Source organism: Falco cherrug, chromosome 5 (assembly GCF_023634085.1).
Source record: "Falco cherrug isolate bFalChe1 chromosome 5, bFalChe1.pri, whole genome shotgun sequence".
Classification (NCBI taxonomy): domain Eukaryota; kingdom Metazoa; phylum Chordata; class Aves; order Falconiformes; family Falconidae; genus Falco; species Falco cherrug.
In genome coordinates, this window is record NC_073701.1 from 70,992,600 (window position 1) to 71,006,192 (window position 13,593).

General features: G+C 55.9%; 2 protein-coding genes across 3 annotated transcripts in view; both read left to right on the plus strand.

Moving 5' to 3' along the window:
• The first annotated feature begins 34 nt into the window (after window positions 1–34).
• On the plus strand, window positions 35–10,235 carry ZC3HC1 (zinc finger C3HC-type containing 1). Its single transcript, XM_055711955.1, is given in 11 exon segments — window positions 35–466; window positions 1,676–1,786; window positions 1,967–2,118; window positions 4,205–4,288; window positions 4,844–4,971; window positions 6,446–6,603; window positions 7,459–7,684; window positions 8,174–8,307; window positions 8,309–8,381; window positions 8,590–8,799; window positions 9,754–10,235. Coding segments are annotated over 11 exon segments (1,467 nt in total). The 5' UTR covers window positions 35–344; the 3' UTR covers window positions 9,823–10,235.
• Window positions 10,236–12,729: 2,494 nt separating this feature from the next.
• Window positions 12,730–13,593, plus strand: part of UBE2H (ubiquitin conjugating enzyme E2 H) — a 53,210-nt gene continuing 52,346 nt past the window's right edge. The window contains exon 1 of one of the 2 annotated variants that reach the window (XM_055711961.1): window positions 12,730–13,082. In XM_055711961.1, the coding sequence (XP_055567936.1) occupies window positions 13,030–13,082 (53 nt within the window). In that variant the 5' untranslated portion in view covers window positions 12,730–13,029. The remainder of the gene's footprint in view (window positions 13,083–13,593) is intronic. The other variant, XM_055711958.1, reaches the window with a different exon arrangement.

Consider the following 13,593-nt stretch of genomic DNA (forward strand, 5'->3'; position numbering starts at 1 on the left):
CAGGCTTCTTGGCAGGTGGGGGAAGGCCGCGGCGAGAACGTTGCTGTCGTGAGGGCTGAACGATCGCTCGCTGCGGCTGCGCGCTGTCGTGGGCACAGGCTGGAGTAATAGAGCGCCGAAAGCAGGAGCTAGTGGGGCGTGCAGCGCCCGGGGCGTGGGGGCCCAGGGCGGGACGCGGGGCCCCTCGGTGGAGGCGGCAGCACACCGCTGACCCTCCGTGGAGCGAACAGGCCGTGCGGGAGCTGCGTGGGGCAATGGGCAGTCTCACGGCCGGGCCGGAACGGTCTTGCGCGGCCGCGTTTCCCGCTCCCCCGCCCCGGGCCGTGAGGGGGTGAGGGACCAAGATGGCGGCGCCCAGCGCCGGGGCGGCGGAGGGAGGCCGGGGGAGGCCGCCCGCCGTCACCCCCCAACAGATCCGCGACCTCATCGACGGTGGCATTGCCCCTGAGGGCGCCGGGCCCGACGGGTGAGGGGGAGCGGCGGGGTCTCGCTGGCACTGGGTCTGAGGGAGGCGGCCCGTCCATGTGGCACCGGTGGGGGGAGGAGGCTGGGGAGCCCCCGGTTATCGGGAGGTCTGGGAGACGCTGAGGGGGCATGGGAAACGGCAGGAGTCATTGCAGGGTGCTGGAGAGTTGGGAATTACTGTGGGGGAGGGGTACTGGGGAAAAAAGGGCGCTGAGGTGTGCAGGGAGAGACTGGGAAGCACGGGGCGGGGGGGCACTGGAAAGTGTGGGCGCTGGGAGGCCGTACTGGTGGGACTGGGAGGCACTGGGGTACTGGTGGGATTAAGGAATACTGGAGAGACAAAGGTGCACTGGGAAGCAGTACTGGTTGCATTGGAGTACTGGAGGGATGGTGAGGCACGGGTGGGGGGCGGACAGGCAGTAGTGGAAACGGAGACACTGGGACACAAGGCGGCAGTAGTGAGCACTGGGAGGCACTGGTGTGCACTGGAAGGGCAGGGGCAGGTAACTGGCCTGTAGAGTTCTGGTGTCCCCACAGCTTGGTTGAGCTGAGCTGGCCACATACTGAGCCTCTGACCCAAAAAGTGTGTGGTCACAGCCTGGGGGGGCACTGAGAGTTACAGGAGTTACTGGTGGGTGCTGAGGAGTCTGGAAGGCACTGGAGGCGCTAGGTGGCTGAACTTTGCGGGTATCTTGCTAAAGTCAAACGACTGTGGTTGTCCTCAGAGGCACAGTTCACCCTTGACACAACCATCCCCAAATTTTGGCCCATGGAGGGGTGTTGGGGAGAGGCCAAAGGGTAGCACCTGCCATGTACCCAGCGTTCCAACTGCAGGGGCCTGCGTTCCAGCCATGAATGCCAATGCCAGGAGCTTGGGAGTGTCCCCAATTTCAGAAACATGCTGCAATTGTTAATTTGCCTTCACCAAGCTCAGAAAACAAGTTCCTGTCTCCTTGTCAAGTCAAATCTCAACCTGCCACTGCTGTCAATCATCATGAAATGTTTAATGTGCACCTTTTCTAATTGCATTATATCTTTTTAATTGTTTTATAAGTAATTAAAAGTTGGCTTTAGGAGATCTGCAGAAAGGTTTCTTATAAGGGTAAGCCTGAAGTACGAGAGGTTATAAAGTGATCTGTGCATTTTTTATTAATGAAATCTTTCCAGGAAAGTGCAAATGCTTTGCTTGCTGATTTGCTGTTCATTTTAGGAAGGACACATCTGACTGGTTGGAATCGGCTAATGGATCTTCTCAAATGGATGCTCTGTCCTTGGAGTCTGCCAGCAAGGAAGCCTATTTCAGCAGAGTAGAAACATTCACCATATCCTTTCTGATGCTGAGCTTTCAGCCATTCCCCACTCTGCTTTTCTATCACCCTCCCTGTGGCTTCCCCACAGGCTGTATCTTCTTGGAAGCTTTTCTTCTTTGGCCATATAAACCCTGTCCAAAGCTTTGTCTGCTCAACCTGAAATTTGTTGGTTTTTATCCTTAATGTGAGCACCCGCTGAAGTGGGCGGGCAAACCCCATGAGCTGTCTCCCCTGGTTTGTGCCAAGTATGGCTGGACCAACGTGGAGTGTGACATGCTGAAGTGCTCCAGCTGCCAGGCCTTCCTCTGCATGAGCCTGCAGCTCACGTTTGACTTCAACAAGTGTATGTATGCTAGTGTCCAGTGGGTACAAGGCGTGGGCTCTAGGGTTTGGGGGTGTATGTGCTTCATCATGTATGTAAATTACTTGCATAGCCTTGTCCTGAGAGGTGCTGGGTGTTTGATGTTTCTGAAAATAAAGTGCAAATTGGGAAAATACTCTTTAGTTTGTGAGAACATGGTAAGCCTTCTTGCTTCTCTTGTCAGAGATGGGTTAGAATAGAATAGTTCCAGTTGGAAGGGATCTGTGATGATAATCTAGTCCAACTGCCTGACCACGTCAGGGCTGACCAAACATTACATCATATTAAGGGTATTGTCCAAATGGCTCTTAAACACTGCCAGGCATGGAGCCTCAACCACCTCTCTAGGAAACTGTTGCAATGTGTAACCACCCCTTTGGTAAAGATACACTTCCTAATACCAAGTCTGAACTTCCCCTGATGCAGCTTTGAGCCATTCCCACGTGTCCTATCACAGGATCCTGGGGAGAAGAGCTCAGCACCTCCCTTTCCACTTCCCTTCCTCAGGAAGCTGCAGAGAGTAACCTGGTCGCCCCTCAGCTTCCTTGTCTCCAAACAAGACAAGCCCAAGGCCCTTAGCTGCTCCTAGCTGGACATGCTACCCAGCCCTTTCGTCAGCTGTGTTGCCCTCCCCTGGATGTGTTCCAGTACCTTAACATCCTTTTAAAATTTTGTTGCCCAGCTGCTTGGTCTGCTGCCCTGATTTCCATTCAATTTTTCTGTGGGCTGTTGGTGACTGCTGGTCACCAAGCCAGTCCAGGTGATCACATTGTGTAATTTAATAAGTAAACTCCTCCCCTGCCTTCTTTAAACTACTTGGACTACAGTAAAATTCCCCCTCCTGTTGTGCTTGCTCAGCTCCCTGCCCACGCCCACCACCTTTCCTTTTCTTGCCTGCAGAGCATCAGCCACTCCTGATGCTGTGAGGTGCAGGCACGGAGCAGTAACAGCTCTTGTCTCTCCCACGTTGGGCAACACAGGCTGTGAATGTGGCAGGATTGTCACCCTCCATGGTTTGCTTGGCCCCACGGCATGAGTGTTGCTTGAGAGCCACAGGATAGTGATGGTCTGTGCTTTATCACCTGCCCAGAACTTCATTTTCCTTTATCTGCATCTGCCCTCTGTAGAAAGGCATTTATTACCCCACCACAAATAAGTGTCATCTCCACTTCTGAATTTTCTTGACTGCAAGTCTCTGCTCTTGTCCAGAACGTAGCAGAGAGCACAGCCCTGCTGTCTGACAAATGCCGCATGGGTCATGTATAATAGGAAGCTGTATGAGCATTTTGTTTTGGGTCACTCTGAATATTGACGTCTGCTGTTTGCTCAGACTATCTTTTTTAAATAAACCTTGGCCTAATTATTCTGTTGGTAAATGCACTAGTTTAGGAAAATCTAAAATAATCAGAGGTTGGAAGAGGGGCTTGAAAAATAAGTTGGAAAATAAATTCTTTGGTTTTGAAAGGTGTGAATAAGTTAAATTAAGTATCAAATCTTTTTTTTGAGGAAACTTGATTTCCATTTCCAGACATGGCTGTGATTTGGTTCCTACAGCCAGGGTGGAAGGGTCAGGTGAGTTAGGGACTGGAAGTAGCCCAGGAGGTAAAACTGGCAAAAGCGGGCAGTCCCTGTGCCAGTGGTTGGTTTGAACTGTGTTTCCACCGCACTGCTGTGCAGTGCGGCAGGCTCCCCTGCTCCGCGGTCAGTGTGCCTGGGAACAGGAGGGGATTTTGGCTGCAGGGTGGTGGAATGGCTCTGGTGGTGCTCGCTGTTGCAGAGATAACCCCTTGAGCCAGCCTGCCTTCGCTGCTACAGGAACCGCTGCTATGTGGCTGCCTAGAGGGAGGCTGAAGGTGTGGCAGCTCCTTTTGGTGGGGAGGCAGATGAGTCTGAGGTGAGAGCTTCAGGCTCTGCAGCCTCAGGTGGCATCTGTCACTTAAGCCATGCTGAACGGGAGGAACAGGGAAGCCCTTGTAGCCTGGTGCCTTTCTGTCATGGTTGGGGAAAAACAAACCAGTCCCTGAGGAGGTGGCTCTGCAGGGGAGTAGAAGTGAGCTTTGCCTTGCAGATAAGGAGCGCTGCATGGAGCTGAAGAAAGCCTTGTGTGCTGCTCATGAGAAGTTCTGCTTCTGGCCAGACAGCCCCTGCCCAGGTTGGTATCTCAGAGCCCAGCTAGTGCACGTGTCTGGCATTATTCCCTTTTTTCTCCCCTTCTGTCTGCTCTTGTCTCCTGTTGTAGGAATTGGGGTTTCTCTTCAAGTTCTCAAAGCAGGCAGCGTCACCACAGTCCCCTTTTTCGCTGTGGGGACAACAAAGCACACAGTGGCAAAGTGATGCCTCTGAGCAGCATCAGCAAATAAACAGCTGAGCCATGACTAGAGTCCCAGGCTGGGCTGTACCCAGCCTTTCTTCACCTTTACATGCCTCTAGGACAGTTAAAAATGCTTTTTGGGTTGTAACTGGGAGGTTGACAGGAGGCTGGATGACATGGGGTGCTCAAAGGCGATAGATCTTGTCTTCAGAGCTGCGCTTCACGGGGATTGGTGGTTGCAAAGGAAAAAGGCTGTGCTCAGCTTTTCTTTTTAAAGCAGAGAGACTGCTATGGGGAGACTTTGGCTGGACTCATCTCCTCTCTTGCACAGCGGGATAAAGAAGGGGTGGGGAGGCTGGTGGCACAGCTGAACCCTCCTGCGTTTCCTTTCACCAGATCGCTTTGCCATGTTGCTGGTGGATGAGCCCAGAGCCCTCCTCCAGGACTTCCTGGATCGCTTTCAGAGCCTGTGTCAGCTGGAGCTGCAGCTGCCCTCTCTCAGACCAGAAGATTTGAAAAACATGGTGAGTTCTTGTCTGTCCCCAAGATCAGGTGTGTTCAGGTCCCCAGTGATGATGCCAGGCATGCCTGTGCTGTGTAAACCCTGATTGAACCAGTTGTGAGATTCAAATCAGAGATTTCAGCTTGCGTGTGTGAGTGGTCTGTCATCACCTTGGCTTTGCTCTTGGATGTTCCTTGCATTGTGGTTTCTCCTGCTGTTTCTGGAAACACATAAAAGGGAGTTTGAAAAGCCTCATCTGCTGTGCAAGCCCTTGGCCAATGCAAGCAGAGCTGGCTCATGTCACCATGATGTCACTGGTGGGAATTGGGCTGAAGTGTCCGTTTCCCACTGTGTGCCTTGCCCGGCATGTGTGGTGCTTTCTGGTGCTGGGCAGAATTTATTTCAGGTCCCACAGACTCCTTCAGGAGCTCTCCCTGGCAGCTCCCGCTCCATTACCTCCAAGCAGTCCATGAGATGTGGCAACCCGTGGATCACTCCTTTAGCTGGGAGCTTACAAGACTGGAGACAGTCACTGTGTTAGGTGGGATGAGGTGTTTGGCGTGCCAGAGGCTGCCCCAGAGCAGAGGCCCATGAAGGTGAGGGAGCCCAGGGAGTGCGGGGGAGGCCTCTCGTGTGAGGCAGTCATGCAAAGAGCCTCAGCAGGCAGGAGGAAAGAGCAGGACCTACAGCATAAGAGGCTGGAGCGTAGCTGCAGCCAGGAGCAAGTGTGGGATTGCCTCCTTGTAGGGACCTGGCCAGGTCCTGCTCTACTTCAGCCAAGTCTGGCTTGTTGGGCACTCGGACACTTGCTCGGTGCGTAACAGATGGCTCTCAGCAGTGAGAAGCCATGTGGGAAGTGGGCAATTCTTCATCCATTCAGCAGAAATCACAGAGGTGTCTTATGGTTGCCATCGTGGGCTGGCTGAGCTATGAAACCCATCAGAGCCCCATGAGAAGAGAAACCGTAAAACCAATGGATGTATTGCATCTCCACATATAACTCCCTGGCTGTTCACTAGCAGCAAGGTCTGGAGCCTGACTGACACCCTTCGGGGACACTCATTCTCACTGTGTCTCAGCAGCAGCCCCAGAAGTGCTCACAGTTTGCCTAAGCACAGGCAAACACAGCCCCTGTTACCTCCCTGGGATTGGAGAGACACTTCAGGGGGGGCTGTTCAGGCTCGTGCTTGCTGCAAGCAGCGAATCTGCGACCTGCTCTGCTGTCCCCACACGTGCCTAGGGGATCAAACAGTGCTTGAACAAAGTCCATGCAACAAGAAGAGTCAGGTGGGCACAAGGCAGGAGAAAGCTATACTCTGTGGCTTTTGCCTGTTAACCAGAGTAGAAGTGCTGAGGGTGGTAACTCATGTACCCAGCCCTTTCAGGGAGTGAAAAGGGGATTTTTCTCCATGTAGGATGTGGTTTGTGGGTAGAAGCAGTGTATTTTATCGGACTGCCTCTGACTGCCAGCTCTGTCACCTTTCTCTGTCCTGCAGTCCCTAACAGAGGAGAAAATCGGTCTGCTCCTCCAGCTGATCGGGGAGGAATTAGAGCACAAAATGGAGGGAGAGAAACCACCGATGAAGTTTGCCACAGAAATCCTGCAAGTGCATGTTCCTGCCTGCATCCTGGCTCTGTGTGGCTGGACTTGCAGGTGGGTAGTGCTGTAGGACTGTTACTGAAGTGTCTGCCACACTTCGTGGTTGCTGGTGAAACCTGTCAGAGGCTGGAGGAACGTTGATTATCTCTCCTGTGAAATGTTCAGTGTCCCCTATTTCACCATTTTGTTATTATCTTTAGCCATTAAAATTGACAGACTTCCAGAAACTCCAGTGCAAATCTCCTTAATCTAAAATAGATGTCTCCCTGAGATGGCAAACAGTGTGAAACAACTGATCTGTCAGTTGCCCTGCTTGTTGCTGATTTAGATGTTGAAGTCAATCCCTGAGATGTCATCCTTAGTAACACTTTCATTGCTCGTCAGGCCTGCAGGAAGGGAGGGAAGGTTCATGACCTGAAGGCTCACAGCTTCCCAAAGTGTGTGCTGCGAGCAGAACAGCCATGCTATTTATGCCTGAGGCAGCTCTGAAGGTGAAGTGATCTTTTATGGTGCAGGCTGGAAAAGGGCTTACGGTGGGGAGGAGCAGAGCTGCTGCTGTGGCTGGGCAGTTCACAGGCTGAAGATGGGGACGTTCAGCTGATATGTCATAACTGAGCATGCTTCTGCTTCATGGCAAGCTAAAATGTAACTGAGCCAGTTTAAATCAATGCTGTAGATGAGTTTTAATGGAATTGTTTTACTACTTAGCATGTGGGGCTACAAAACCAGGTAGGGCTGTGCCTCAGCCCAGGGGTACCGATGTCTTGAAATGTGCTGGCTCGGGTACTTGCAACTGAGACTGTTTCTGTGCTCTGCCAAATACCTGCATCTGTTCTGACAGCTGCGGTTCCAGGGAAGGGCCCAGGTTTGTCACTGACCTTCTCTCATGACTTGGCTCTGTCCCCACAGTGCTGCGTCTGGCTCTGTGCACCTCTCAGTGATCACCTGCTCCCGCTGTATGAGGAAGGTGGGACTGTGGGGCTTTCACCAGCTGGAGTCTGTGGGGCCGGAGCTGGACTCCTGCAGCCCGAGCGGCACACCACCGGCACCTACTGAGCGCTTCCCACTCGTGCCCATGTCTCCACGCAGGATGCTCACACGGAGCCAAGACACGCTCCCTCCTGGCTCTGAGCAGGTATGGCCCAGCTCAGCCAGCCCCTGAGCTTGGGGTGTCTGGGTGATACAGGGGCACACAGGAGTCAAGACTGATGTAGTTTGGGTGTACACTGCCTTTTTAGGCTGAAAGAGGCTCATTTTGGTGCTGTGTCTCCAGCTGTAGGCAATGTCAGCAGAAGTAGGTTGCTGCTGCATTTGCCCTTGCCCTTTGCAGCTCTCTGTCCTTCCCTCTCTGAACCCTGCTGTAGGAAGACACAGAAAGGACCTTTCCCACCAGCATCCTGGGGCCTGTCTTAACTTGAGATGCTCTGAGTCAGGGGCATGTCCAGCTAGACATATCTGAGATGTTTCTGGTGTGAAGGGAAGGTGGCACTGCTCCTGCCAGAATGGCTGAGAAGGCTTTGATCTCTCTTTGAGCTGGGCAGGGTCCCCCCGTCCCCTTCAGGCAGAGGACATGCTGGTGACCAGAGGAGCTCTTACTAATTCCTTATTCTTTCCCCACTGGCAGCACGAGAAGAGTCCGTCCCCAGCAATGTCTCGCCCACGGGGTTGGGACTCTCCCATCCCCATGGACCGGGGTGAGTTGGAGGTGACCAGCCCCACTCTGAGGAGCCGCCCCATCACCCGCAGCATGGGGCAGGGGGGACAACGTGGAGGTGCCATCCAGCCCTCTCCGCAGGGCCAAGCGGGCACGGCTCTGCTCTTCCAGCAGCTCAGTGAGTGACCTGAGTGCAGGTGCAGGGAGAGCCTGGGTGGGGAGGAGAGGGGCATGGGCAGGGTGTTCCTGATCCAGGGACCAGCGTTGTCCCCACAGCCAGCTCAGGGCCGGTGTTTAGACGCAGAGAGTGTTTCATTGTGTCACTGAAGTATGTTTTAAATCATGCTGTTGCTGTCCTCTTCACTGTCACCTCCTCCCTTATGCAGGACACTTCTTTGAGGAGCTTCTTTGACCCCAGCTCTCAGCATCGTGACTGGTGTCCCTGGGTCAACACAGTGGAGGGAGGGGAAGCCCTGGAGGATACCGTGACTCAAACAGAGAAGGAGCCTGTGAAGCCAGAACCGGGCTGGCAAGTGGTACTGAACACACTCCTTGCCACCAGAAAGTGTGACAGAGTGCCTGAGACGGAGCCTGTGGTGAGTCTTGCGGGATCCCCAGCCCCAAACTCAAGTGCTCAAAACACTGCTTGCCCCAGCCTTGCTCAGAAATTGGGTTATATGTGTTTTGTTTGGGCTGAGTGCAAAGCCCAGCTGGGTGGCAAGGACCAAACCTATGTCTGCAGCGTCTCCGCTTCCCCTCCAGCTGTGCTGACAGCCTCTCAGCCAGGTCTCGTCCGTTACAGTGATGTGTTGTGCACAGATCTGCTCAAGGGCTACTATAAATAACAGCCTTTCCTGAGCAGCTTGGTGCTGCCCAAGATCCAGTTTCATATCATGTCCCGATAGAGTACTCCTGATGCTCTCTGCAGATGTCTTGATTGCTGGCTCCTGCAGCCACCAGTCCCAGGCTGTTGGACCGGTGGGTTTGCTGAGCCAGGGGAGCAGCACTGAGGCCACAGCACCCCTCCCTGAGTGGCTGTGGAGCAGACGGTACCTGCTGCCGCCTCCCTGGATCCCCCAGGCCCCATTATCCACTTGGATTCCTCCTGCCAGCTCCCTCTGGCTTTGCTTGGGGCTGAGCTGCAGGGACCAGCGGAGCAGTCCTGCTTCAGCGTTTGTCTTGGAGACTTTGTGTGGGTTATGTCCCTAACAGACTGGTCCCTTCTGGCTGTGCCACGTGCTGGGAAAGCACCAGCTGGTCCTGTGGGACTGGACACAAGTCACAGGTGTGAGACCAGGCTGGAGCAGGGGATGGTTGGAGTGCTGTCCTGCTTCTTGAAGTCACCTTACTTTTTCTCCCCTCCAGCTCTGGTAAAAAGGGCTAATGAAGAAGAGGAGCAAATTGAGGTCCTGGCAGCCAGTTGGGATATTTCAAATAGGGTTTTTTTCTGCAGTTTCTTCTCATGTGCTTTGTAGGCAGGCTGGTGGCGGTTGCAGATCCTGTTGCGGTGCCTTAACCTCTGGTTATTGCTTTGCTCCCATCTCTCACAGAGCCTCTCGGTGAAGTCCTGCAAGGTGTTCCGCATTTTCCGGCAGTGGGAGAGCATGAATTCTGCCTGAACAGGCCACTGCCTCTGGGAACTGCTGCCTGGCTGGCAGCAACAGGGCATTGTGTTGGTCTGGCAGAGGTCTGCTTTGCAGTTGCTCCTATGGCAGCTCCATGCCCTGGGGAGGGGATGCCGAGGAGGCTCCACACCAAATGCAGCCCCTAGCTGCCGCTGGGCCCCACTTCTCCCTGACTGCCTTCCTTGAAGCCCCCTGCCTTCACAAATTGCTGCTGTAGCCCTTGGCCTCAAGGGGTTTGACAGCCCCATCTGGAGCTGGGATGTGCTGTGCTGGGATGTGCGAGGCAAACAAGGAGATGTGGTCACCTGGCAGGGGTGACTGTCTTGTCCAGCTATGACGTGCCACCAGCAGTGCAGGGAAGTGTCACCAGGTGGGAATAAATATTTCACTTTTGTGTTTTTTTGTTACTGCTGGTGCGACGCTTCTTCCTGGGACAGGACGAGCTCTGGACCTAGCATGTGGCTCCTGTATCCCTTGGGATGCTCATCTTTGTGGGAGTAGTGTCCAGCTGTGCCTCTCTCCTGTTTCTCACTCTTTGCTGTCTCCCCTGCCTGATGTGGGGTCTTTGCCATTGCCTCAGACCCTGTACATGTAGAGATGCCCCTGGCCTTGTACCCCTGTGCCTGCCTGTGTCTGCTTTGGCACTCAGCTTCCTGAAGCAGATTCAGCCAGGGGCTGAAAAGCTTTTTGGGGTGATAAATCACCCATGCTGGAGTGCCAGGGAGACTGGGATGCTGGCAAAATGCAGGAAGAGGTGGGTTAGGGCTTCCCATGGCTCAGAGTCACAAGGCCGGGTGCTGGGGAGGGACTGGTCTCTGTGGAAGGGGGAGAAGTTATCAGGAAGGGAGACCCTGGTCTGTTGTCTCCATCCTCGAGGATGCTGGGGAAGGGGCTTTGGGGAGGACTGAGACTCCACAGACAACCCAGGCACAGTTGGATCCCTTTACTCCAGGTCTGCCGCCCCCACATGGATGTGGGTGAGGGCACAGGGACATGTCAGTCTTTTTTTTTTTTTTTTTTTCTTTCTGGAGCAAAGGAAACCACTTTGGAGAAACTAGCACTTGCCTTGGTTGCTCCAGTTCTGGGGTTCCTACTGTGTTTCATCTTGCCCCATCCTCTTCGAGGCATTCTGTGGCCACCCAGTGCTTGGAAAGGCAGCAGCTACCTTGGTCAGGGCTGATCCCTGCTTTCCCTGCACCCCAAAACTTCCATGTACACCTTCCCACTCCAGTGCTTTTTCCAGGAGACACCCTTTACTTACCAGATTCTTGGGTGGGTGCTGGCAGGAAGCCCCCTGGGAAGCAGCAGGGTTTGAGTTTAAGGTCTTAATTGTGTGGCCCTAACAAGGAGCTGCTTCACCCCATGGCCATGCTGGGAGATATGGAGATATGCGTGTCACCCCCCCGCGCACCCTTGATACCCCCAGCCCCAGAGGGCTGAGGAGAGGCTGGGCATTGGCTGGGCTCTGCAGTGGGGCATGGAGAAGCCCCTTCCCCAGCTGCCTGGACCCACAGATCCTGTTGTCCCCAGCAGCTGCCCCCCCAGCCCCACTCGTCCCCCATAGCTCCCCCCACAGCTTGCTATGGATGGGTCTCTGTAGCTCCCCTGCTCCCCATGGCTTCCCTATTTCCAGTGGTGTCCTGCAGCTCCCCATGGTTCCCCCCTGATCACGGCTTCCAACATCCCTCTCACACACACGCACTCGCTCCACTTTGCACATGCCTGCCGTGATCAGGGAACTGCCCCACAAGCCATCGGGTTTCCATGCACTGGAAAGGATGATATCCCCATGCTGGGGTGGGCAAAGCCAGCCACCGCCCCTGCCCCTGTTTTTAGACCCAGGACGGCTCAGAGGGCCCCCAAATCCCCTGTGCACCCACATACAAGAGTTTGGGTGCTGGAAGAGTGGTCTTAAGGCATTCCAAAAGGGACAGCATGCTGTTGTAGTCGCTGTTACTGTGAAATTATCCCCATTGCAAAACTAGGATGTAACACAGGTGAAATACAAGAATTTAAAGAAATTAAGAGGAAAATCGTGATTTTCCCCCTCCTGTTCTCTCAGTTGCTTGGAACCAGCTGGGGAAACGGGGGACCCTCTATCCCAGCTTCTCCAGCTGTTCTGCTCAAATATAACGCTGTTCCCCTTTGCCTCCCCCAAAATTTCCCCCAGCCTAGCTCACCCCGGAGGTGCGTTACTTCCTGCCCCAGCCAGACTTGGGGCTAGAGGGGTGTGTTGGGCTGTTAAATGGAAGAAATCACCCCCCCACACACACTTGTGGGGTGAAGGTCCCCCTTTTCTCAAACTTCTCAGAGTTCTTCAGCTGTGTTTCCTCCCCATGTGGGGAGGAAGCGTTGGGGCAAATTTTTTGGGGTGATGCTAGGTTCAGGAATGCAGGATGTCCGCCCTGGGTGGGGAGGTTCCACGTCAGAGCCCCGCCAGCTTGAAAGAAACCCATTAGTGCCATCATCACGCGCCCCATCGTCACCTCTGGAGCGCTGGCGGGTGCCTTCCCTGCCCCGGCCGGTTGGGTAAATTGAGGCACTGGGAAATGCTTTGCCAGTGTCGCACGGCAAAGCCGGCACGGTGACTCGTGCTGTGAGGCCTGGCCATCTGCCACGTGCCTGCTTTGTAATCCAGGGGAGAGGTTTGGATTTAATGGTGGCTTTCGCCAGGTGACTCTGGCCACCCCACACGGGGAGGGAGCCCTCTTCGCTGGGGCTCCACCGGGGTCTCGAACCCGCGGCCCCATCAACATTTTTTTTTTTCCCCCCCGTCTTTTCGTACCCGCTCCACTGTACTACAGCTCCCGGCATGCCGCGGGGTGGGCGGGGCCACCGCGGCGTTGCCAGCGCACCAATGGCGACGGTGCGGGGCGGTGAGGTCACTGCGGGTGACGTCAGGGGTCCAGAGAGAGGCTCCGGCAGAGGCGACCGGAGCGGGGCTCGCGGCTGAGGGAGCGCGAGGCGGCGCGGGGGGGCCCAGGCGGCGGCACCGGCGGCAGCACAGGAGGGCGGCGGCGACACCGGCGGCAGCAGCAGCAGCGGCGGCACCGGCGGCGGCGGGGGGTCCCAGCGGCTCGGAGCCCGACGCGCCCCCCCCCCCCCCCCCCCCCCCCCGCTCCCCTCGGTGCCGGGCGTCCCCGGTCCACGGCGGCGGCGCTGACAGCCCGCCCGGAGCACCGGGGGCGGGCCGCGGCCACCATGTCCTCCCCCAGCCCGGGCAAGAGGCGGATGGACACCGACGTGGTCAAGCTGTATCCTTCCCGCACTGCCCCCTCCCCTCCGCCCCAACCCTTCCCACCATCCGCCGGCAGTCCTGGGGGGCGAGCCCACCTCCCGGGCCGGGCCTGCATCGGGGGGGAGGGCGGGGGGTACCGGGCACCCCTGTCCGGTGTCGCTCCCCACACCCCCCGGGCGCGGCAGCGCCCCTTTCTGAGGCCAGGCCTAGGCCTCTTCTCAGAGCTGAGGGTTGGCCCTATGGCCGTGCCTTCCCCCCCCCGCACCCCCCCCCCCAGTTCCCCGGTGTGAGGGCCCCCCCCCCCTTACCGAGGAGGGAGGCCTACTCCTTGCCTCCACTCTTCCTTTATTCCAGGGAGGCTTATCCCCCTCTGTGGTTTGACAGCCACTGGCCGGGGTGCCCTCGGGGTGTCCTGCAGGTGCCTCCCTCCCTGGTGAAGGCCCCCCCAGCCTGGGTGCCCTGCACCCCTCTTGGCCCTGTGGGCCCAGCCGCTGGGGGAGGGGTGAGGAAGGGGGAGAGCAGCTCTG